The sequence below is a fragment of the Plasmodium gallinaceum genome (genome assembly GCF_900005855.1).
Source record: "Plasmodium gallinaceum strain 8A genome assembly, contig: PGAL8A_v1_141, whole genome shotgun sequence".
In the NCBI taxonomy this organism is placed as follows: domain Eukaryota; phylum Apicomplexa; class Aconoidasida; order Haemosporida; family Plasmodiidae; genus Plasmodium; species Plasmodium gallinaceum.
The window spans coordinates 160,658-184,328 of record NW_021628302.1 but is presented as its reverse complement, the minus strand read 5'-3'; the positions used below and the strand labels follow the sequence as shown (position 1 = coordinate 184,328).

The following is a 23,671-nucleotide window of genomic DNA, read 5'->3' as shown; positions in this document are numbered from 1 at the left end:
TAGTATTTTCAATATAAAAAAAAAAAAAAAAAAAAAAAAAATGAAAAAGAAAAAGAAAAAGAAAAAGAAAAAGAAAAAGAAAAAGAGAATTTAAAACAATAATATTTAACAGACTATATATTTTAAAGAGAGTATCTTTTTGTCTTTGATTATATGAGTTTATAATTCAGAATTTCCTTTTATCCTTTCATTTTATAAAATATATTTAATAAAATGAAAGTTATTAAATATTTTATTAAATAAAATGCCATTCCTTCATAAACATATTTTTCATAACAATAGGAAAAACTTCTATTTATATATAATTTTAATTTAATATATTTAAATATAAAACAAACATATTTTATTCTTCATCTATTATGAATTATAAATAATATTCTTATTAATATTTAATGGTTAATTCAGTCTTTTGCTAATAATTTTTTTTTTATTTCGTAAATTTTTGTAGAGGAATTATAAAACAGATGTATTTGAATATTTAGAAAGAAAAATAAAAATGATTATAAAATTTTTTCTTTATTTTTATTAAATCGTAAATTTTTTATAATTATTAAAAATAGTTTTAACTTTTAAATTGTTATAAAATTAGTACTTAGTAGAACACAAAAAAATAAAAAAAAAAAAAAAAAATATATATAAAATTATTTCTTATTTTGTTGAAATCTTAATTTTTATTTTTTTTAAATATAACTTCAACATGTAAATATATAGAATGAAAAAATTAAAAACACATCAGAAAAACATATACTTTTATAAACAAAAAATGAAAAAATAAAGAATATTTTAAATTAAAAAAAAAAAAGTGATAAAATAAATTAAGTTTTAAATTTTATAAGATTCTCAAAAGTTTAATAATTTTTATAATTAATTAAAAATGAGAATTTTTCTTGGATTATAAAATATGATATGATGATAAAAGTAGATAAAGTGTTTTAGAATATAAAGTCTTTTAAGTTACCTATTTTTTAAAAATATTTATAAAAAAAGATAGGATAATTAAAATTTTTAAATAGTATTATATTTTAAAAAAAAAAAAAAAAAAAAAAAAAATAATTAAACATCTATTAAATTTAGTAAAAAGTTAATAAAAATATATAAAGTATATTTTTAATTAAAAAGAATAGTACTATGGAATATTTTTTAAAAAAAAAAAAAAATGTCTTGAAAGTAGTAAATTATGAAAATAATTTAAATAAATATATAGATATTTATAAAAATAGTGAAAAGAATATATATAATATTTATTTGAATATATATAAAGAATATAAAAAAAAAGTAGAAGAGAATACGTTATTTTCTGGTGGTGATGAAAAAAGTGAAAGTCTAAGAAAAATAGAAAAAAAAATAAAATTAATTATTGAAGAAAAAGAAATAAATAGTAATAAAGATGATAAATCTATTAAGAAAAGCATTGACCTATTAATTTATCCATGTATATATGAGATAAATAAAAATGAAAGTTATTATACTTCCTCCTGTTGTTCTGGTAGAATAGTTATATTTAGTGAAGTCAGAGAAAATAATACAAATTCAGAAAATAATTTCTTTAATCCTTTTTTAAAGAAAAAATTAGAAAATTATGAAAATATTAAAGATACTTTAAATAAAAAGAGAGAAGAAGAAATATTTGTTAAATATATGAAAACAAATACCACAAAAAATAAAAAAGAAGAAAAAAAAAATATTTCAGATTGTGAAAATTATGGTTATTTAAAAAATAAAATTATAGATAATTATCAATCTCCATTTCATTGTAGCAAAAACAAATTACATAAAAAAAATGTTCATATATTTTATTCAAGCCATTCTCATCAAAACTTAGAATTCGACGTAAATTATATAAGAAAAATTCTAATAAAAGAAAATTTTATAAATGACTATATCTTAAGTAAAAATTGTAGTAATTTCATAGAAGATAACAAAATAAGTACCCAAAATAAAATAAGGAGAAAATGTAAAACAAAAAATTACTACAGTAATAGTTATACAGATGATGATAAAGTAAAGAAAATTATAAAAAACAAGAAAGAAAGTAACAAAATTTTTATAAAATTTGAACCATTCATTATTCATATTAAATGCATTGATTTATTAAGTGCATTAAAATTATTAAAAATAGCTCAATATTCTGGTTTGAAACAAAGTGGAATTTTAAATTTTGGTAAAAATGTAACTGTTGCAGTAAGAGGATCTGTACGAATGGAACATTTTTTAGGTAATTCTATTGAAATAAAAGAATGTAATTTAGTTAAATTAATTTATATATGTAATAATAAGATGACTAAAAATTTAATGCAACTTATACATTTTTACGAATGTTATAAAAGATTGAATACACAAAACAATTACAATTTTAATTTTCATAATGAAATATCTTATTTAAAATATCAGGATCATTGCAAAGAGGACAAAACATATGTGAAGTGTACTGGAAAAGATGAAGAAAAATATAAATTAAGAAATGGAAATAAAGAATATAAAATAAATTTAAAAAAAAAACGAAAGAAAGAAATAAATTTAAATAAATATAATATAACATTATCTAAAGATAATTATATAGAAAATAAAAATTTTAATATTGATCCAAATAAATTATTACAATGGAAAATTTTAACAAATACCTTTGATATCCATAATTTTTTTGTATGGGGTCATGACATATTCATATATAAAAATAAAATTTATTTATATGGAGGTTTTTCAAAAGGTGTACGAAATAATAAATTGAAAATTTATGATATAATGAGTAAAGAATTATTAATATATGATACTGAATTACCTTCATTAGTTTTTCATACCTTTTTAAATTTAGATGATAAATTTTCATTTATATTTGGTGGGAGAAAAAATCCAAAAAATTGTACAAATAAATTATGGGTATATAATATCAAAAATAATTCTTGGATATTATCAAAAAATTTGCATTACTCAAATGATCATAATAATATAATTTTTAAAAATAAAAAAGTGGAAAATAAAAAAGGGATTGAGCAACCTTATTCTGATGAAGAGAATATTTTTAATTTTGGAACAGATGTACCATGTTCAAGATTTAGACATTCTTGCATATTTGTAAAAAGATATTTAAAAAAAAAGAATAATATATATATAATTTATATATATGGTGGTGTTAATAATAAAGGTGAAATTTTAAATGATATATGGGAAGGGAAAATAATTATAAATGAAGAAAAAAATGAAGCTTTTGTTAAATGGACTCAAAAAAACTTCTACAATAAAAATGAAGCATTTTATATAAAAAATCATACCATGGTTTATCATAAAAAAAAAAATTTTATTTTAATTATTGGTGGATATAAATTCCATAAAATTGAAAAAGAAGAAGAAAATCCTTCTTTTATTAAAAATGAGTGTGATCAATATATTAATTTCTTAGATGGAATTAGAAATTTAAATGATAAATATATGGAATATTTATATGCTTTTGATATAAAAAACGATAAATTTTTTTTTATTAAATGTAAAGGAGATGAACAATTTTCATATCCTTTATCTAGATTTTCTCATTCAACTTGTTTATTAGACCAAAATTTCTTTTTTTTAATAGGAGGATTAGATATTCATAAAACATTAAATGATATTTGGATATTTCAAATAAAAAATCATAAATGGTTTTATTTGGGAAAAATTCCTTATTTGAATATGTATATAAGATCAAAGGTTGTTAGTGAAAATTATTTCGTTTATATTATTGGGGGTGGATGTACTATTTTCACTTTCGGAAGTTTTTTTGATATACCTATTTATGCCAATTGCACACAAATAATAAACTTTTATAAGAACTACAAAAATTCTTTAGAGGATTTAGAATGTAAGGAAATATTCACAAAAAACAATATAAATAGTAGTAGGAAAATGGTAAATATGAATGAAAGTAGTAAGTTATGCACTGAATACAACATAAATGAATATAATAAAAATAATGAAAATTATATAAATACTAAAGAAGTTATTGTACAAAAAAAAAAAGATTGTGTATTTAAAGAAGAGGTTAAAAATTTTGCTGAAAAAAGAAACACAAGTTTTATTAATAAATCAGTTAATAATTTTAATGATAAGAAGAACATTCAAGAAAATGGAGTTGATAATAATGAGAAATTATTGAATAGCTATTTTTTTCAAAAAAATGAAAAACCAAAAAAAAAAAAAAAAAAGAAATCTACAATTTATTATAATATGTCATCAGATCATAAAAGTAGAAAACAATTGTATATTTTTGTTAAAAATAAGATATTTCTTAAAGATATAAAAATATTTTTAGAAAATATAGGAAACTTTGACCATTCTCAAAAAATTTATTTCTCAAATAGCCATATAAATGGTATAAATATTGAGGGTTATTTTATACCAGTTAAAAGAAAATTTGATATGTATGAAAATTATGAAGGTTTTAAAAATATATTAGATAAAATTGAAATGTGTGATAACAGAGAAATTTTTTACTTGGAAAAGATTATTGAAAGTAATAAGGAAAAAAATAATTTTAAAAATAAATTAAGAAATTTATTTAATAAATTTGTAAATAACAATTTCAAAAATTATATAAATAAAATGGAGAAACAGTTAATATTGAAGGCTTGCAGAAAATATGAAATAATCGGAAACATTTTGATATTTCATTACGTACACTTAGAATCAATAATTAAATTATATAATAAATATAAAAATTACTTAAAAAAAGATAAACATAGAATGAAGAATAAAAAATACAAAATAAAATATGTGTTACATAAATATAAATTAAGAAATAGTGTGTTATCTCATATATTAAATAAATATAAATATAAGCTTTTTATAAAAGAAGTAAAACACTTTTGGATATCTATAAAAAACATTTTTAATAATCATGGAAAAAAATGTGGAGGGCAAAAAAAAAGTATATTTTTAAAAAGAAATAATACTTTCAAAAAGTTGATATATTTGTCAAAAAGAAAAATAAAAAGAATTATTTTTACTAGGGAAACAAAAGAATTTTTATTAAAAAAATATGTACATAAATATTATATAGTAAAAATAAATTTACTTAAAATAAAAAATGAAGAAGAAAATAAAAATAAAATAAAATCTATTGCAATATATAAAAAGGTTGAAGGAAAATTAAGAAGAAATAAAATATATTTAGTATATGGAGAAAATTTAAAAACAGTTCATTCAGAAAATAATATTATATATAAATTAGATTTAAGTAAATGTATGTTTTCTTCAGGTAATGGTACTGAAAAGCAAAGAATAAAGAACATATATTTAAGTGGTAATAATTTTTTACAAAAAGAAAATGTTGTTGATTTATTTTGTGGGGTTGGGTATTTTACTTTATCTTTACTCAAATTTATAGGTGATGAAAAAATAAATAATTATTATGCTTGTGATATTAATCCATATTCTTTAAAATTGTTAAAAGATTCAATCAAATTAAATAAAATAAAAAAAAAAAACTTGCATATCATAAAACAAAATTCCTTTTCGATTTCAAACAATGTAAATATGGTAAGAAAATGTCACAGGATTATTTTAGGCCTTTTACCAAAAAGTTATAAAGCATGGAATAATGCCTTTAATCTTTTAGATAATAAAAAAGGAGGTATTTTACATATTCATGGTATTGGGAAATATGTTTTTAATGATGATTATTTATCTATAATACGCACATCTAATTACAAAGATAAAATTAAATTTCTTAATTTACATTTTGTTGAAAATTTAACAATACCTGAGTTAATACAGAATTATGAAAATAAAGAATGTAATGAAATTGGAAACAAAATTATTCAAACATATTACAATAAAAATAAAATTAAAAACATATATTTGGGAAATCATATTCCTATTAATTTAGATTTTGCTCAATTTACATTATTAGAAATTTTTAAAATAGCTTTAAAAGATTATATTTTAAATAAAATTAATTGGGTGATAACTATTTTAAATGTTGAGAAGGTAAAATCTTATGCACCACATATTTACCACTTTGTGGTTGATATCAAATGTACCCCAGAATTTATTTAAGCACATATTTTACATAATATAAAAAAAAAAAAAATAATTCATATGGAAATTTTAAAACATATATATATATTTATCTAAATTTAGAATATACTTAATATTAAAAAATTTTAATTTTTATATGTATTTTTTTTTTTTTTTTTTAACTTAATCTTTTTATATATATATATATTTTTCTTATTTTATTTTTTTCTTTTTTTTGTCCCAGTAAGTTATAGATACATATGCCTTTTATGTTTTTTCACAAATTAAAATTTTTTTAATTACATTTTTCAATCCTAAAAATATTTGTCTTCTGTTGTTTTGTTTTTATTAATATTATATAGTTTAATTTTTGTTTTTTAATTATGTTAAATTTTATTTTATCAATGAAAAAATCGTTTTAAAAGAAAAAAATTCCTTTTAACTTTAGTAAAATAAGAAACTTATTTTTTATTTTTTTTTTTTTTTTGAATAATCCTAAAGTAGTAAATATTAATAAAAAAAATAAAGAATACAAAGTACTTAATTTTTAAAATAAAAATCTAAGAAAAAAAATTTTAAAATTAATACATAAATAAAGAAAATAAAAAGCTAAGGCATCATGTATTAACTAAAAATTATTTTATGTAAATATAACTCTTTAAACATAATAGAAGATAAAAAAAAAAAAAGAAAAAAATAAAATAAAATAAAATTATAACAAAAAAAAATATATGAAACATATAAAGAACTCAATAAATTCTTAATATATAAATATTTTTGTTTTTTTTTTCTACATTTTATTAACGTACATAATATATATTAATATTACTGTAAAAATTAAAATACTTCAAATAATTGAAAGGAAAAAAAAAAGAAATAATATTATAAAAAATAAAAAATAATGGTTATATATTTTTAAATTTACTCATAGATTTAAATTTTATTTAAGGAAAAAAAAAAATGGCAGCAAAACATCGTAATAAAAAAAAAAAAATAATTATACAAATAAATTAAATATATCATATATATATATATATATATATATATATATATAAATTCATATTTATGTTCTTTATAATATAGATCCTGATTTAATAATGTGCCGAAAGCAACCAGGAATAGGTGATTATTAAAAAAAAAAAAAAAAAAAAAAAAATAGGAAAATATATTAATAATGAATTAAATTATAAAAGTAAAATTAAATGTATTAAGTAAATAAGCTTATGAAATAATAATTTAACTTTACTAATTTATTTTTATAAAATTGAGTATTATATAATTTTAATTTATATAATTTTTTTTTTTTTTTTTAAGCTATTGGTAGATTATGTGAGAAATGTGATGGTAAGTGTCCGATTTGTGATTCATATGTAAGACCTTATACTCTTGTAAGGATATGTGATGAATGTAATTACGGAAGTTATCAGGTTATTAAAAATTTGTATATATATATATATATTTATGTATTTATTTATTTATTTATTTATTTATTTATTTATTTATTTATTTATTTATTTATGTTTTACTAACATTAAACATTTACAATTATATTTATTAAGGGAAGATGCATAATTTGTGGAGGAACAGGAGTATCAGATGCTTATTATTGTAAAGAATGTTGTCTTTGTGAAAAAGATGTAAGACATTTAAGAATAATTTTTTTTTTTTTTTTTTATATATTACATTTATAAATGATATACTAAATTTTTTTTTTTTTTTTTTTTTTTTTAAAGAGGGATGGTTGCCCTAAAATTGTAAATTTAGGTAGTGCTAAAACAGATCTTTTTTATGAAAATAAGAAATATGAATTTAAAAAACATTAATGCTATTACACATTTTTTATTTTAATTAACTAATAATATATTATAACTAAAAGAAAAAAAAAAAAATAAATAAATAAATTAAAAAAATTTCATATATATTTCATTTCACTTTCAGTAGTATTATTATTAGAGTTTCTACTTCTTCAAATTTTTTTTCATTCTTTAAAAAAAAAAATTAAAATATTTTAGTTATTTACAAAGTATTCTTTTTTTGAAATTTGATTAAATAGTTCTAATTTTTTTTTAATCATTTAAAAAAGATATCAAAAGCATATTTTTTATTACTTAAAAGCAAATCATAATAAAAACCACTAAGGTTCAATCTGGTTGAATTGCAACCATATAAGACATGAAACATACTGCATAAAACCCACATTGGTATATCATCAAAAATTGATGTACAGAATTTTTCAAATGTGTCAAACAAATATTCGTCTATATTTATATCATATGTTTCTTTAACATTATTTACATTTTTTAATTTTAATCCATTTAAAAGATCTTCAATTATGTTATGACATATTGATCTTGATAATATCCTAGTTTTTTTTTTTTTGTCACCTGGTTTTCTATTTTTTATGTTTTTATAAAAACCAAATTTTTTATAATGCTTTCTATTTATTTTTTTATTATGCATAAAATAGTAATAATTTTTCATAAATAACATTCCCTATATATAAAAAAAAAAAAAAAAAAATAATAATAAAACACATAAAATTGATAATTCCTAATATTGTTATATTGATTTAATTTATTAATTTATTAATTTTATTAATAAAAGAATAATTTTTATTATTATTATAATTTTTATTTTTACAATTAATTTATATTTATCATTTGTATCATTACAATCATTTGATCTACAAAAAATAGTATTATTAAAAAAAAAAAAAAAAAAAAAAAAAAACATATATATACATATGCTATTATTTTTTATTATGGAAAATTATAAAAAATGTAAAAATTATTTATATTACATTTCATTTCTTAAAAAGCATGATTTTATATATGAAATGCTGTTAAAAACTAAAAAAATAAAAACATAGAGAAGTTTTATTTTTTTCCTAAATATTTGATATTATAATGGAAATACTTACAATTTATAAGAAAGAATTTTTTTTTATTCAAAATCTTTTTTTTTAAGATTCTATCCATTTTAGAATAACAAATAATATATATAATTTAGTATATCAAAAAAAAAAAAAAAAAAAAAAAAAAACTTAATAGAACAAAATAAAAATAATTCAAAAACCTAATGAAACATGGATAATAAAATTTTTTTTTTTATGTCTTGATAGAACATAGAATGTTTTTAAAAAATTTTACAACAAAAAAATATTCTTATAAATCTTTCTTATAAACCTATTTAATTATATATATATTTATATAGATAATCAAGTAAAAATAAATATTAAATTAAATTATTATAATTATCAAATATAATTTTCATTTTTACACTTGTTTTAAATGTTATATATACTATTTAGTTTGCTGAAAAATATTTATTTATTTTTTAAAATAATAAATATAATTACAAAAAAAATTAAAAAAAAAAAAACAGAACAAAATAATCTATTGAAACAAAAAAATATTATTAAAAACAAATGAAAAATAAAAAAAATTATAGAGTGTATTTATACACGTATATGCAAAAAAATACAATAAGTACAGTTGTGGGTTATTTTTGATTTACAAATAAGAAAAAATAATAAAAAAAAAAATTATTAAAAAAAACACTATTTATTTAATTTAATATAAAAAATAAATAATTTAAATTCAAGAAAAAAAAAAAAAAAAATTAAATAATGTAAAAAATATATCTAATGAACAAGAAAAAAAAGCTCCTAATTTTTTTTTTTTTTTTTTTTTTTTATGAGTACCTAAAATATGACAAATTTCCAAAATGACCTTTTTAAGAATTTACAAAAAATAAAACTTTTTATTCATTTAACTTAAAAAAATATTAATTAAATATAATTAAAATTAAGATTTATATAATTTTTTTTTCCAATCTAATTTTTTACTGTTTGTTTTCTTATAGAATATAATAAAAAAAAAACAATTTTAATAACAGTTTATAATTCTGTAAAAATTCAGTTTATTTTTTATTTTTTTTTTTATTAGCATATAAAAAATTTAGTTAATAATTAGAAAAAAAAAGGAACTAGAAAAACATTGATTATATGGTTACCAAAAAAAAAAAAAAAAAAAAAAAAAAAAAACAAAAAAACAAAAAAAAAACAAAAAAAGAAAATTAAGAAAAAGAAAAATATTATGTGAATTATTAAAAAATAAAATATTTAATAAAATTAATTGTTCTTTAAATGGTTTGAGTTAATGTTTGAAAAAGAAAAATTATTAAAAAAAAAAATTCAAAAAAAAATAAAGCATCTTTTTTTTTTTTTTTTATAAATAATTGTATGATTCATGATTAAATATAATTTAAAAATAAAAAAAAAAATTATAAAAATTAAAAATAAATTAAGCTAGTTAAAATATATGTTTTTATTTTTATATTCCTAAATATATTTGTACATGTATTGGATTAATGGATATTGAAAATAAAAAATGCAAAAATCTTTTTATAATTTTTATTCTATTTTTTGTTTTAATACTATCTACATTAGGGTCTAAAAGTCAATCTGTTAAAAAATTTAAAAGAGAAGATGATGACCAAACGAGTAATGAAAATGAAAATCACAATAGAAACGATTTGCCAAATAAATTTTCTGAAACTATAATGTATAATAATATAGATACATTACATAATGATAGAGTTACAAATAGTTCACATAATTATAATGATAAATTTATATCTGAAGACTATTTAATGGAAACACAAAATAGTAATCATGAACATTTTATTTTAAAGAAAAATTCTCAAATGAATAATTTAAATAAACATAGTGAAAAGATAAGTTTCGCTAATGAAAATGATATTTATAAAAATGATAACAATATAAATGAAACTTATTATTACGACTATGATCAATCAAATTTTTTAAATGAAAATGTAAATGTAATTCCCAATAATTATAATTTTATTGGGGTTAAAAAAAAAGGAAATGGTAATCTAGAAAATGATTCTAATTATAATAAAGAAATGAATGAATACGAAAGTAATAAACAAAACAAAGAAAATGAGAAGCACAATATTGAAAAATATAAAAATATTCAAGAAAATGAAGAAGAATTAATAGATAATAATACTATATTATACAATGAAAAAAAAGAAGAAAATATTATAGATACTATATCTCATATTCAAAATGTAGAAAATTTAAAAAAAAATTATAATAAAATTTATGATAGTAATAATATGAAAGAAAATGAAAATATTGAAATCATATCAGAAGATAAAAATAGTAATTCAAAACATTATTATAATAAAGAAATAAATTTAGATAGTTTAGATAAAATACATATTAATAATAACATAGATAATAATATATCTAAAAGTAATATTAATATAGATAGTAATGTTAATACTATTGAGGAATCTAATAATACAAAAAATATTTCTTTAAATTATATTAGTAATAACACAGAAAATTTTCATTATGATAATGAAAATGTATTCAATAATGATAATAATGATAATTTTAATAATAATACTGAAAATAAAAATAACGATAATGTCAATAATGATAATAATGATGATGTGAGTAGTAATAATAATAATAATAATAATATTGTGAATAATGATAATAATGATGATGTAAGTAGTAATAATAATAATGATAATGTGAATAATGATAATAATGATGATGTAAGTAGTAATAATAATAATAATATTGTGAATAATGATAATAATGATGATATGAGTAGTAATAATAATAATAATAATAATATTAATAATTTGAATAGTGATAATAATGATGATGTAAGTAGTAATAATAATAATAATAATAATATTGTGAATAATAATAACAATCTTCATGAATCTATAGAAAATCAAAAGAAAAATATTGTATTAGAAGATAATTCAAATATAACTAAAAATAATTCTTTAAAGAATGATATCAATATTGACAATTTTGATAATTTTAATGGAATAGTATTAAATATATATTTCACTGAAAATATAAATTTATATACAAAAGTAAAAGTAGGTGGCCAGTTGTTAAATTTATCTTTAAATAGTAGATTAGAGGGAATTTACGTTTTTATGAAAGATTCTCAAGCTTGTTATAAAAATAATAATGAAAAAAATTGCTATGATCCCAATATTTCAAAAAAATCAACTTGGTGTAATAATGATTTGATTTGTTTACCACCAATTTTAACAAGACCTTACGAATGTTTTAGTGAAAATAATTTAAATATTCAGAATAAAGTAGAATATCCTAATATATATTATGATTCCTTAAAATTCAGTGAAAGTCATATTGAAGGATCTGATGATGTAGAATTAATCGACATATTAAGTAAAAATATTACAAATGACAATAAAGAATTATCACTTTTTGAAAATTCTAATATTAAGTTAGTTTTAGATATTACTTTTTATAAAAACTGGAGCTTATATAAAGATACTGATGGAATTTTAGGTTTGGCAGGGAAAGAATTAGGTTGTAGAAATGCAAGTGTGTGGAATATTATATGTGAAAAAAATAATTTATTATTTGGTATTGATATAAATTTGCCAGAAAAAGCTATAAAAAAATTTGTTCCTAAACTGAATGAAAGTATAAAAAAAGATATATCAAATTATAAAAACCCATTATATAAAGGTTTGAAAGTTTCTAAACTTAAAAAAGAATTAAAAAATGATCTTTGTAAAAAGGGAGCAAATTATTACCAAGCAGATCCCAAGCATACTAGTGAAAAATTAGCAGATAATAAAAAAAATAACAATAAAAATAAATATGAAAAAATCCAAGTTACGAGTAATAATAAAAATACATTTATTAAAAAAGATGATATTGCTAATTATGATACAAAAGAAATAAAAGAAAAAGCAAATATTAATCGTTATGTAGCAAATTCTGATATAATTTCGTATAATTCAGAAATACATATAGGAGATTATAAAAAAAATTATGGACCAATTATATGGGCAGAACCTAGAGAACGAGGTGGGATTTTTTCTGATTCATTCATGCAATTTACCATATATAATCTAGAAGTGTGTAATAAAAATATATTTGGGAAATATAGTAGTAATTGGCAGGGAGTTATTGATTTAAGTAGTAAATGCTTGGTTTTACCAAAAATGTTTTGGTTAAGCCTAATGGAATATCTTCCAGTTAATAAAAATGATGAAAGATGTATACCAAAAAATAAAAATGTAGAGTTTAATGAAAATACAATACCTAGAATGTGTTCTGTTGATGAGAAGAATAGGCCATTACCAGTTTTAAAGTTTGTTTTTTCAGATAATGATATTGTAAGTGATAATAATATAAATAATGTAGAATCCAATTTACAAGAAATTAACATCCCTTTAGATAATCTTATCATAAATGATAATAAACAAGATGAAAATTATTTATGTGTTATACCTGATATACAAGAAGGAAAATCAAGTGAAAATAATGGAAGAACAACAAAACCATTAATAAAATTTGGAACTTATGTATTAAATAATTTATATGTGGTAGTAGATCAAGACAACTATAGAGTAGGATTTGCACATAAAAAAAGTTACCATTATTCAAATGATAAGTGTACACAAAAGGTGGAATGTATAGGAGATCAATTTTATGAACCTGCTTTGAATATATGTGTTAATCCAGATTGTTCTATTTGGTATTTTTATATGCTTAATGATGAAACAAAAAAATGTGAATCTCTTTCTCCTAGATTTTACTTCTTTATAATAATTCTATTAACTTTATTAATATTAGATATTCACTCCTACTACTTTTATAGAAAATCTGTGCATGTTGCTAAAGTATCATCACGATAGAAGGAATAAAAAAAAAAAAAAAAAAATTTTAATTATTTTTAACCTTTACTATTATTATTAGATACTATATATATACTCTTATTATTTTTAATAATTTATTTAATATATTTTCATTTTAATTATTTGATTATTCCTTTTAGGATGTGTATATTCTTCAAATTTTTAAAATTATTAATTTTTTTTTTTAAACTTTGTAATTGTATGAAAAAAAAATTTATTAATTTTATGCATAAAGTAATTTATATAATATCTCTTTTTTTTTTTCTTTTTTTTTTTTTCCACTTATTTTATTTTATTTTATTTTTACTTTTTTTTTTTTTGTTTAATAGAATAATTTTGGCTTTTAAATAAAAATATAACTTTAAAGAATTGAAAATTTTGTTTGATATAATAAATTTAATCATTTTTTTAAATTGTTAAATTGTATTTATATTTAATGAAGCTTTCTGAAATATATTTTAGAGAAATATTGTTATGAACAAACAGGTTAGAAATTTCAATAATTAAAAAGACTAACTTTTTTTTTTTTTTTTTTTTTTTATTGCACACTTTTACTTTCTAGTAAAAAATAAAAAAAATGAAGTGGAATTTATAAGAGAAAAAAAATAAGAATTACATTTTTTATAAATAATAATAGTTGGATCACTTATAATGTATATAAATGTATTTTCACTAAACTTATTTTTATTAATATTTTTAAATTGTATGAAGTACAAAGATATATATTAATTTAAAAAGTTGACTAAAAATAACAGTGCACATTAATGCATTTTTTTCCAAATGCATTCTTGTGTTTCAGTGAAAAAAAAACAATTGCAATTAAAATTTAACGGTTTATAATGATGAAAAAAAAAAAAAAAAAAAAACAAAATAAATATAAACATAAAAAAATCAGTTATATAAAAATTTATTTATAAAAAAAATTTTTATGTTCTATTATGTAAGCTAAAAATAATTTTTTGAATGTCTTTTTATATTAAAGGAATAACTTTTTTTTTCCTTTTTTTTTTTTTTTTTTTTTTTTTTTTTTTTTCTTATAATACAACTTGTTTGTAGAAAAGGAAAATTTATATTTGTACAAGTATTTGTTACCTAATCTATTATTTAAAACTTTATAATTTAAATAAATAATTTTTTTATTAATATTATTTTAAAAGAAGAAGAAAAAAAATATAATAAAAATAATTTTACTGAACAAATAACTTAACTACTTTCTGTATGAGAAACTAAGTAAAAAAAAAAGGCAAAACAAAATTTTTTATTAAATATTTTAATGAAGAAATGAAAATTAATTAATTATTTCTTAATTTTTCTATTAGATACAATTTAGTTTTTTAGCATTTTAATTACTAAATTAATTTTTTTTTACATTTTAAGTACTAAATTAAAATTTTTGTTTTTTGTTTTTTGTTTTTTACTGTTTTTTGTTTTTTGTTTTTTGCCTTTTGATTTTTATTTTTTGTTTTTTATTTTTTGTTTTCTTTTTTGTTGTCTTATTTTGTTCTACATTCCTTATTTATTATTTTTTTTTTTTTTTTTGTATTCAATTTATGACAGTGTAAGGTAATAATATGAATCTTATAAAATTTAACAATTATATGTCTTTTATAAATAAAATATAGATTTTTTTCTATATAAGATACACATTAATTTATTTAAAAAGGATAAAAAAGTGATAAGTGGAAATGAGAAATAATATAGAAATGAATGAAAATAATATTTTTATGAATCCATTCATTCTTGAAAAAAATAATATAAACTCAGGTGTTTTTTTAAATAAAGAATCAATTATTGCAAAAAAAAATATCTCCAATTATCAGCTTAATAATTTAAATACAGTTGAATTGGGTAATTGTAAAAGTTATAATTTAAATTCCTACTTAAAAAATGTGAATAATGTAAATAATAATAACATTAAATTAAGTCCACTGTCAATTCCAGGTAATATAAATATGAAACAACATAACAATAACTTAAATACTTTTGCACAAAATGAATATAATAATATGAACATAATAAATGGTATCCCTAAATTTTTTTGTTTAAATAGTACCCCTAAAGGCTTAAATAATGAGACAAATGTTAATTCAGGAACCAACAAATTTACAGAAAATTTTATTTTGAATAATGATATTAGAAATGCATATATGTATAACTTTCATGAAGAAGATAAACATAAAAATTATATATATTTAAATAATTATAATAATAAAAATAAACCTATAAATAATTCTCTTTTTTTTCAAACCATTCCTTACAATAAAAGTAATAATATGACATATAAAATACATCCAAATGACAATATTCCTCTGAATACAAATTTCAATCTTTTAAAAAAAAATAATGAACAATATGAATATAAATATAACATTAATGATATACATAAAGAATCTCATGAAAAAATTATTAATAAAAATATTATTGAAGGTGTAAAAAAAAAAGATGGTGAATATAATAATGAATTAAAAAATTATACTACTATTGAAAATGAAAACAATGCTTGTTCTCTTAGAGAAGCTAACCAAATCCCGTTAATTTCAGACATAAATCAGAAAAAAATTTTAGAACCAAATATAAATGTAAATAATATTGAAAAAGGGGGACACACAAAAACAATTAGTGACACTCGTTTAAATAAAACATCTGAATATTATTATAAAAAGGTAAGCATTCAAAATTTAAACAATACAAATCATATAGATGAATTAAATTTAAATGAAAAAAAGGAGGCATTAAATCCTTTCGACTATGAAATATTAAATTTGCATAATAACAAAGGCACATATGTTAATGAATGTAGGTGTGAAAACGTAAAAGATAACAATTTCCTCAAAGATAATGAAATATTAAATAATAATTCTATTATCTCGAGTAATAAATATCACTATATTAATAAGAATAATGAAAGTTTTAATGATTTTGTAGAAATGCAAAACAATAAAATAGAACCAGTTATTCAAGAAAATGATTTTATTTCAAAACAGAATTTTAAATTTAACAAAATAAGCAAGGATGTAGACCATAATTTATTTAAAAATATGAAAGAAAATAGTTCTTTTAGGATAAATGCTGCTTTAAAAAATGAAAAGGAAAGTTATGAAAAAAAGGAAATATGTTATAATGATGAAGAATCCAACTGCATGAAAGTTAAAGATAGAACATATGTAGGTGAAAAAGTAATAAGTGATCAAGAAAATAACATAACAAATATACATAAGAATGAAAAAAACTATAAAAAAACTGAAGAGGAAGAGTCTCATGAAATTTATTATAAGAAAAACATGATAAATAATATATCAGAATTTAATGAGATGTATATATCTGATACAAACAATAATATGAAAGAATGTGAAGAAAACAATGAAAAAACAAATGAGACAAGTAGTATGGAAAACTATGATTTCACTAAATGGAGATCTCATAATAAATTAATGAAAAATATCATTTCTTCATATAATGAAAATATTGATATGGAGAATCATGGTTTATTTAATTTATTATTTGATATTTATGGTTATAATAAAGATATTTTTAAAAATTATTTATTAAATAATGATGATAATTTAATAAATGAGGTAATGAAAAATATAATTTATGAATTATCTGAAGAAAAAAATAATAAAATAATTGAAAAATTAATATTTTTAAAATATTTATTTAATGAATATGGCCATACAGAACATCCTAATTTAATTTCATTAAAAAGCTTTAAATTAATTTTTAAAAATTATAAAGATATATTTTCTTCAGAAAAAATTGTTTTATTTATGTTTAACTGTTTAGATAGAGGAAAGAGGTATCATATAACTGAAACAGATTTTATCATAGGTATGTTAGCATGTAGTCCTCAAATGGATAATAATATAGAAAATGATACAGGAAAATTAAGACATCAATTAATATTTCGTGCTTATGATTTAGATAGAGATGGATATTTAAGTGATAATGAATTACTTGTATTTTTATATCATATTTATGAATTATCTAAAAATTTTAAAATTGTAAAACTAAAGGAAAATAAGAAAAAATTAAAAGAATATGTTATCAATGAAAAAAATAGAATCATGAAATATTGCAATAAAATAAGTTATGATTATTTTTACGATTTAATATTAAACAAAGAAATTGAAGGAACAAGTAATTTATTTAGATCAAATCAAGACATGGCTGATATTGTAAAGAAATATTTTCTCTACACATATGCAAGAAATATAAACACTGAAAAGTATATAAATAATGATAAATTTTTTTTTATTACCACTAGAAAAGGAAAAAATTTAGAAGATGATATTAAAGATTTGAATGAAGATAAAATTGAAAGTTATAATGACAATAAAGAAAGTTTTTTTAATAAAAATATTAATAGCTCTTTATCTCAAAACAATAATTGCATTGATGAAAATAACATTTTACTTAATAATCCATGTGAAGTATCTAAAAACATAGGTATAGAAAATGTAGATAATAGTATATCGGGAGAAAATAAAAATATAGATTATAAGAATAATGAAAAATTAAATATAAATAATTATAATATTAATATTTGTGATAAAAATGAAAATAATAATTTAATAACAAATAAAATCTCACATGAGGATACCTTATTAAATGAACAGGATATACCAAAAGAAAATAATATTAACAAAAATAATAATAATAATAATATTAATAATAATAATAATAATATATCTAGCATTAATATTTGTGAAAATATAAATTGTCAACACATTTCAAATAATACAGATATATATTCAAATGATGAGAATATCAAAAGAGAAAAAATGGATTTAAATAATAATGAGGAAGACCTAAAGAAAAATTTTAATGATATCAATAATGACGATATGGATAACAATAATTATAATACTATAATATCTAAAAGTAAAAATGATGATAAATATAAAAATGTTGAAATAATAGAAAATGAAAATAGTAATTACTCACATAATAATAGTTATTATGAAAATAATTATCAGAGAAATTTAAGTAGCTACAATAGTAATAAAGATACTAATTGTATATCTGCTATAGATAATGTTGAAAATGTTGATATTAATATAAATAATAATGAAGAAAATAATGAAGTTATTAATAAAAAAACTGTTTTTGTGAGAAATTCATCACATGCAATATCAGAAAATAATATAAGAGAACGATTAATTATAGAAAATATGAATGATGGAAGTTTTTATTTTAATAAAGATTTAAACAATAGCATATCAAAAGAAAATGAACCATCAAATTTAAAAGGAAATCATGAAAATGAGAAAAATGTACATCTGTATAATACGAGTAAAAATAAAAACAATTATAATAATAATGAAAGTAATGAAAAAAATTTTAATTCAACCTCTGATTTCGAATTAATACAAGACAATACAAACTTAAATGATAGAAATATTCTTAATGAATCGTTAAAAAATAATTATAACAATAATTCTTATGGAGATAGTAGTAACAATAATAATAGATGCATTAATAATAATAAGAATAATTCACTTAAAGAAGATTCCTTAGGGAATTATAATGAAGAAATCAAACAATATGCATCAAAAAAAATAAGTAATAATTTAAGTAAAAATATAAGAAAAGAAAATGATAATGAACATTATTCCATGAATGTGAAAAGTAGAGATAATATAAAAGACATGAATTTTTTAGAAAATGAAAATGATTTAAGTAGTACTATAAATATAAAATCTCACTGCAATATATCATTATATGAGGAATTAAAAAATAGTGATTTATATAAAGAGAAAAATGAAAATGAAAATTCTTGTTTTAATGAAAATGAAAAAAACTCTACAAATGATATTAATAGTTATATATATAAAAAGAATGAAGAAATTTTAAAAAATAGTAATGAAAAAAAATATATTTCCAATGATAATGAAGATATAATGCATATAGAAAAGGAAAAGGATAAATTACATGACGTTAATAATTTGTGTGAAAATATTTTAGCATATAAAAAAGATAATATTGATAATGTTTGTAAACAAGTTATTAGCAATCATGAGGATGGAAAATGTAATGAAAATTATCACAGAAATGTAAATGATGATAAATATAGAAATAGATTAAGGTGTGATAGAAATGAAAGTAATAATGTGAATAAAATAATAAATAACAATAAATTAAATAATATTAATAAGTTAAATTGTAATTATATAAATAATAAAGATATGAAAAATGAAAAAATACGAATAAATGAAACCCAAAAAATTAAAAATAGTAATGAATATTTACCTCACTTTGGGGAAAAAGATGAATTAGATAAATGTTTTAACAGGGAATTTTATGATGAAAATAATTTAGATGATAGAATTGATCATTTAAGAGAAATTGTTAAATTTTATCGTCAAAAATACATAGATGATCATAGATTAAATACCTTAAATCAAGATATTGCTTATAAAATATTTACAATTTTTTATAAAGTATGTTATAGAAAAAAAAGAGATAATTATAGCTCATATTTCCATATGTTTCGATTATGTTCATATAATGATATTCTTCTTTTATGTGATGAAGTAGCAAAATTATTTAAGTTAGAAAATTCATTAGAAAATGTTAAACTTCCATGTAAAGTTTTTGGTGATATTCATGGTAATTTATTTGATATAATGGATTTTTTTAATTTGTATAATTGGCCTATGCATAATTCAATGAATGAATTAATTTCTATAAATGATTTAATAAATTTTGAAAATATGAATTACAATAAAATGAATGAAAATTATAGTTGTGAGAAAATAAGAGATGAAAATGAAGAAATATATAACGAAAATGATGTAAAATATGTATTTTTAGGAAATTATGTGAATAGAGGAGATTATTCTTTAGAGGTAATTTGTTTTTTGTTTAGTTTAAAAATACTTTTTCCAAAACACATATATTTATTAAGAGGAAATCATGAAGATAGATTATTTAATTATATATATGGTTTTTATAAGGATATTGAAGTAAAAATGAAGATGAATATAGAAACAATGGGACTAATTAATTATCAAAATGAAGTGATAGTTGCACATTCTTATGAATTATTTAATAGAATTAATGATGCTTTAGAATTTTTGCCACTTTCCGCTCTATTAGATAAAAATATTTTGTGTATACATGGAGGTATAGGGGATAGTGTTCATCATATTTCTGATTATATGAATATACATAAGCCAATTTTAATTCCTCAATATGTTGATCGAAATAATAATAATATAAGTGAAAATACTAAAAAAATAATTATAGATACTTTATGGTCAGACCCCATTAATTATAATGATGAACAAGACTTGTTTTTAATTAAAAATTCACTTCATTATGATATAATTCCATCGAATAGAGGAAAAATAACATTTAAATTTGGTAAATATAGATTGTATAATTTTTTAAAAAATAATAAACTAAAAATGATTATAAGAGGCCATGAATGTGTTCATGAAGGATATAAATATACATTTAAAAAAAAATTACTAACACTATTTTCAGCTAGAAATTATTGTAAAAAATACAAAAATAATGCGTCTAATGCATTTATTATAAAAAAAGGTAAAAATATTATTATATTTAATCAAATATTAAAATCTGATAAAATTTATGATATACAAATAAAGGATATGAATAATCATATGAATGATAACTTTCAAAAAAATATTTTTTCTACCAATCAAAATAATCAAATGAAAAATTCAGAAAATTTCAAAAATACTTATCAGAATGAATCAAATATATATGGTAATAATGTATCAAAAAGTCAAGGAGGTAAATTTCATAGTTTGAAAAATAATTTTATTACTAATAATATAAGAAATGATGATAAAGATAATAGTATAAGTGATGAGAATATTATAAATGATAATAATAATGATATTCATAATAATAATATGAATTATGATATTTGTGATAACCATGATAATAGTGATAATGAAAAATACAATAATAATAATAATAATAATAATAATAATAATAATAATAATAATAATAATAATAATAATAATAATAATAATAATGCAATTAACAACAAAATTGGAGATAATAGTAACAATAGTGAGAACCTTTATAATTATTTAATTAATGATATTAAAACAAAAGATATTCAAGTAGAACGAACCAATATATTAAATATGAGTAACCATATGAATAATTTGAATTTTTCTAACATCAGTAGAAATTATTTACCAAATTATAATTATAGGAAACATAGCATAACTAATTATAAAAATATTAAAAAGGATTTTATAAATTATGATAATAAATTATATAATCCTTCCTCTAACAAAATAAATAAAAGTATTAAAAAAAAATTAAGAGAAGTAAAAAATAATCAAAATTTTCCTTCAAATAAAATTAAAAGAGATAACAACATAAACAAAAATATAAATAATTTATTTAATTACATTGGTAATGATGAAAAAAAAAAAAAAAAAAACATTAACTGTAATAAAGAGGAAATAAGTGAATATACTGAGAATAATTATAATAGTAATTGCAATCATAAAATTAATAGTGATATGAATAATTGCATTAATAATAATAATAATAATTCAATAAATTTCAGTATTAATAATACTATACCTTATGATAATGTAAATATAAAAAGAAAAATCTTAAATTCTATTGATACTGAATATATAAATCAAGACGATGAAAAATTTATTAAAAATTTAATGAATAGCAAAATTAACGACCAACCCTATAACTCTGAAAAAAACTTAAGCAACATATCTAGTGATGAGATTAAATTAAACAAAAATATAAATACAGATGCCATTATAGATGAGTTTTTTAAAAATGATATTTATGACGAAAAAAATAAATCTAATCACAATAATTCAAATGAAGGTACTAAATTTCAAAAAAATAGAGACAATGATAATTTAAACAAAATTTTTTATTCAAAATTAACATCAATAAATAAAGAAATTAGTAATGTAGTGCATAATGATAATCCTAGTGTTCAAATAAAAAATATAAATGATATTAGCATAAATGATCAATTAATAAAAAAATCTTTAGGTTATATGATGCCACCAGATTTAGGTATAGGAAATAGGAAAAAATTTAAAAAAGAAACACAATCTAAAGAAAATAAGAGTGAGAATAATTCAGCTACTTTAAGGAGTTTAAAAAGCGATAACTGTGTTAATGATCCATTAAATAAGTAATAAACTTTTAAATAACTTTATAATCTATTTTTTTTTTTTTTTTTATTAGGAATATTCTTCATTTAATATTTTTATTTATTTATTTATTTATTTATTTATTTTTTTTTTTTTTTTTTTTTTTTTTTTTTTTTTAGGTTACATATGCAATATTTACCTCCTGATCCCAAACCTCAGACAAAAATTTCATTTCACAAAAGCATGAAAAATAAAGACAATTAATAAATTATGATTATATTATTCCTTTATTTAAATTTTTTTTTTGTTTTTTTCATACCTTTTATATATTATCGAAATATATTTATGACTTTTTTTTTTTTTTTTTTTTTTTTCCTACCTTTTATATATTATCAAAATATATGATTTTTTTTTTTTTTTTTTTTTTTTTAATTAACTTAAAAATGTATTTAAAAATTTTTATTTTTTTTTTTGTTTACATGGAATTTTTAATGCATATTTAGTTTTTTGTATTAAATGTAAAAAAAAAAAGGAATAAAAAAGGTTCAATTAAGCATGAGCAAAAAGCACAATTATATATTATTTTCTTTATAAAATTTGTCTATGCATATAATAATTTATGTGGAAGAAAACTATATGAATGAAAAGGAATATAAAATTAAAAATTAGTTTTTAAATTATAAGTTTTAAAAAAGTAATTGTGATAACGAAAATATACTTTATATTTTATAAGGAAAAAAATTATTTCAAAAATATTATTTCTTTTGTATCAGAAGTAGAAAAAAAAAATTAAAATTTCGTAAAAATTTATATATATGGTAAATAATGAT

General features: G+C 17.5%; 5 protein-coding genes across 5 annotated transcripts; 4 read left to right on the top strand and 1 right to left on the bottom strand.

Annotated features, from left to right (window-relative positions):
• Positions 1-1,128: 1,128 nt before the first annotated feature.
• Positions 1,129-6,027, top strand: PGAL8A_00477700 (conserved Plasmodium protein, unknown function; the record flags this gene model as incomplete). Its single annotated transcript, XM_028673561.1, has 1 exon — positions 1,129-6,027. One exon carries the CDS (start codon positions 1,129-1,131, stop codon positions 6,025-6,027), a length of 4,899 nt encoding a protein of 1,632 aa, XP_028530001.1.
• A 921-nt stretch (positions 6,028-6,948) lies between these two features.
• Positions 6,949-7,811, top strand: PGAL8A_00477600 (PHF5-like protein, putative; the record flags this gene model as incomplete). The annotated part of the gene is made up of 5 exons (XM_028673560.1): positions 6,949-6,964; positions 7,072-7,110; positions 7,303-7,415; positions 7,548-7,625; positions 7,722-7,811. 5 exons carry the CDS (start codon positions 6,949-6,951, stop codon positions 7,809-7,811), a joined length of 336 nt encoding a protein of 111 aa, XP_028530000.1.
• A 247-nt stretch (positions 7,812-8,058) lies between these two features.
• On the bottom strand, positions 8,059-8,478 carry PGAL8A_00477500 (conserved Plasmodium protein, unknown function; the record flags this gene model as incomplete). Its single annotated transcript, XM_028673559.1, has 1 exon — positions 8,059-8,478. One exon carries the CDS (start codon positions 8,476-8,478, stop codon positions 8,059-8,061), a length of 420 nt encoding a protein of 139 aa, XP_028529999.1.
• Positions 8,479-10,359: 1,881 nt separating this feature from the next.
• Positions 10,360-13,722, top strand: PGAL8A_00477400 (conserved Plasmodium protein, unknown function; the record flags this gene model as incomplete). Its single annotated transcript, XM_028673558.1, has 1 exon — positions 10,360-13,722. The coding sequence occupies one exon, from the start codon at positions 10,360-10,362 to the stop codon at positions 13,720-13,722; it is 3,363 nt and encodes a 1,120-aa protein (XP_028529998.1).
• A 1,685-nt stretch (positions 13,723-15,407) lies between these two features.
• Positions 15,408-23,105, top strand: PPP8 (serine/threonine protein phosphatase 8, putative; the record flags this gene model as incomplete). Its single annotated transcript, XM_028673557.1, has 2 exons — positions 15,408-22,882; positions 23,021-23,105. 2 exons carry the CDS (start codon positions 15,408-15,410, stop codon positions 23,103-23,105), a joined length of 7,560 nt encoding a protein of 2,519 aa, XP_028529997.1.
• Between the last annotated feature and the right edge of the window lie 566 nt (positions 23,106-23,671).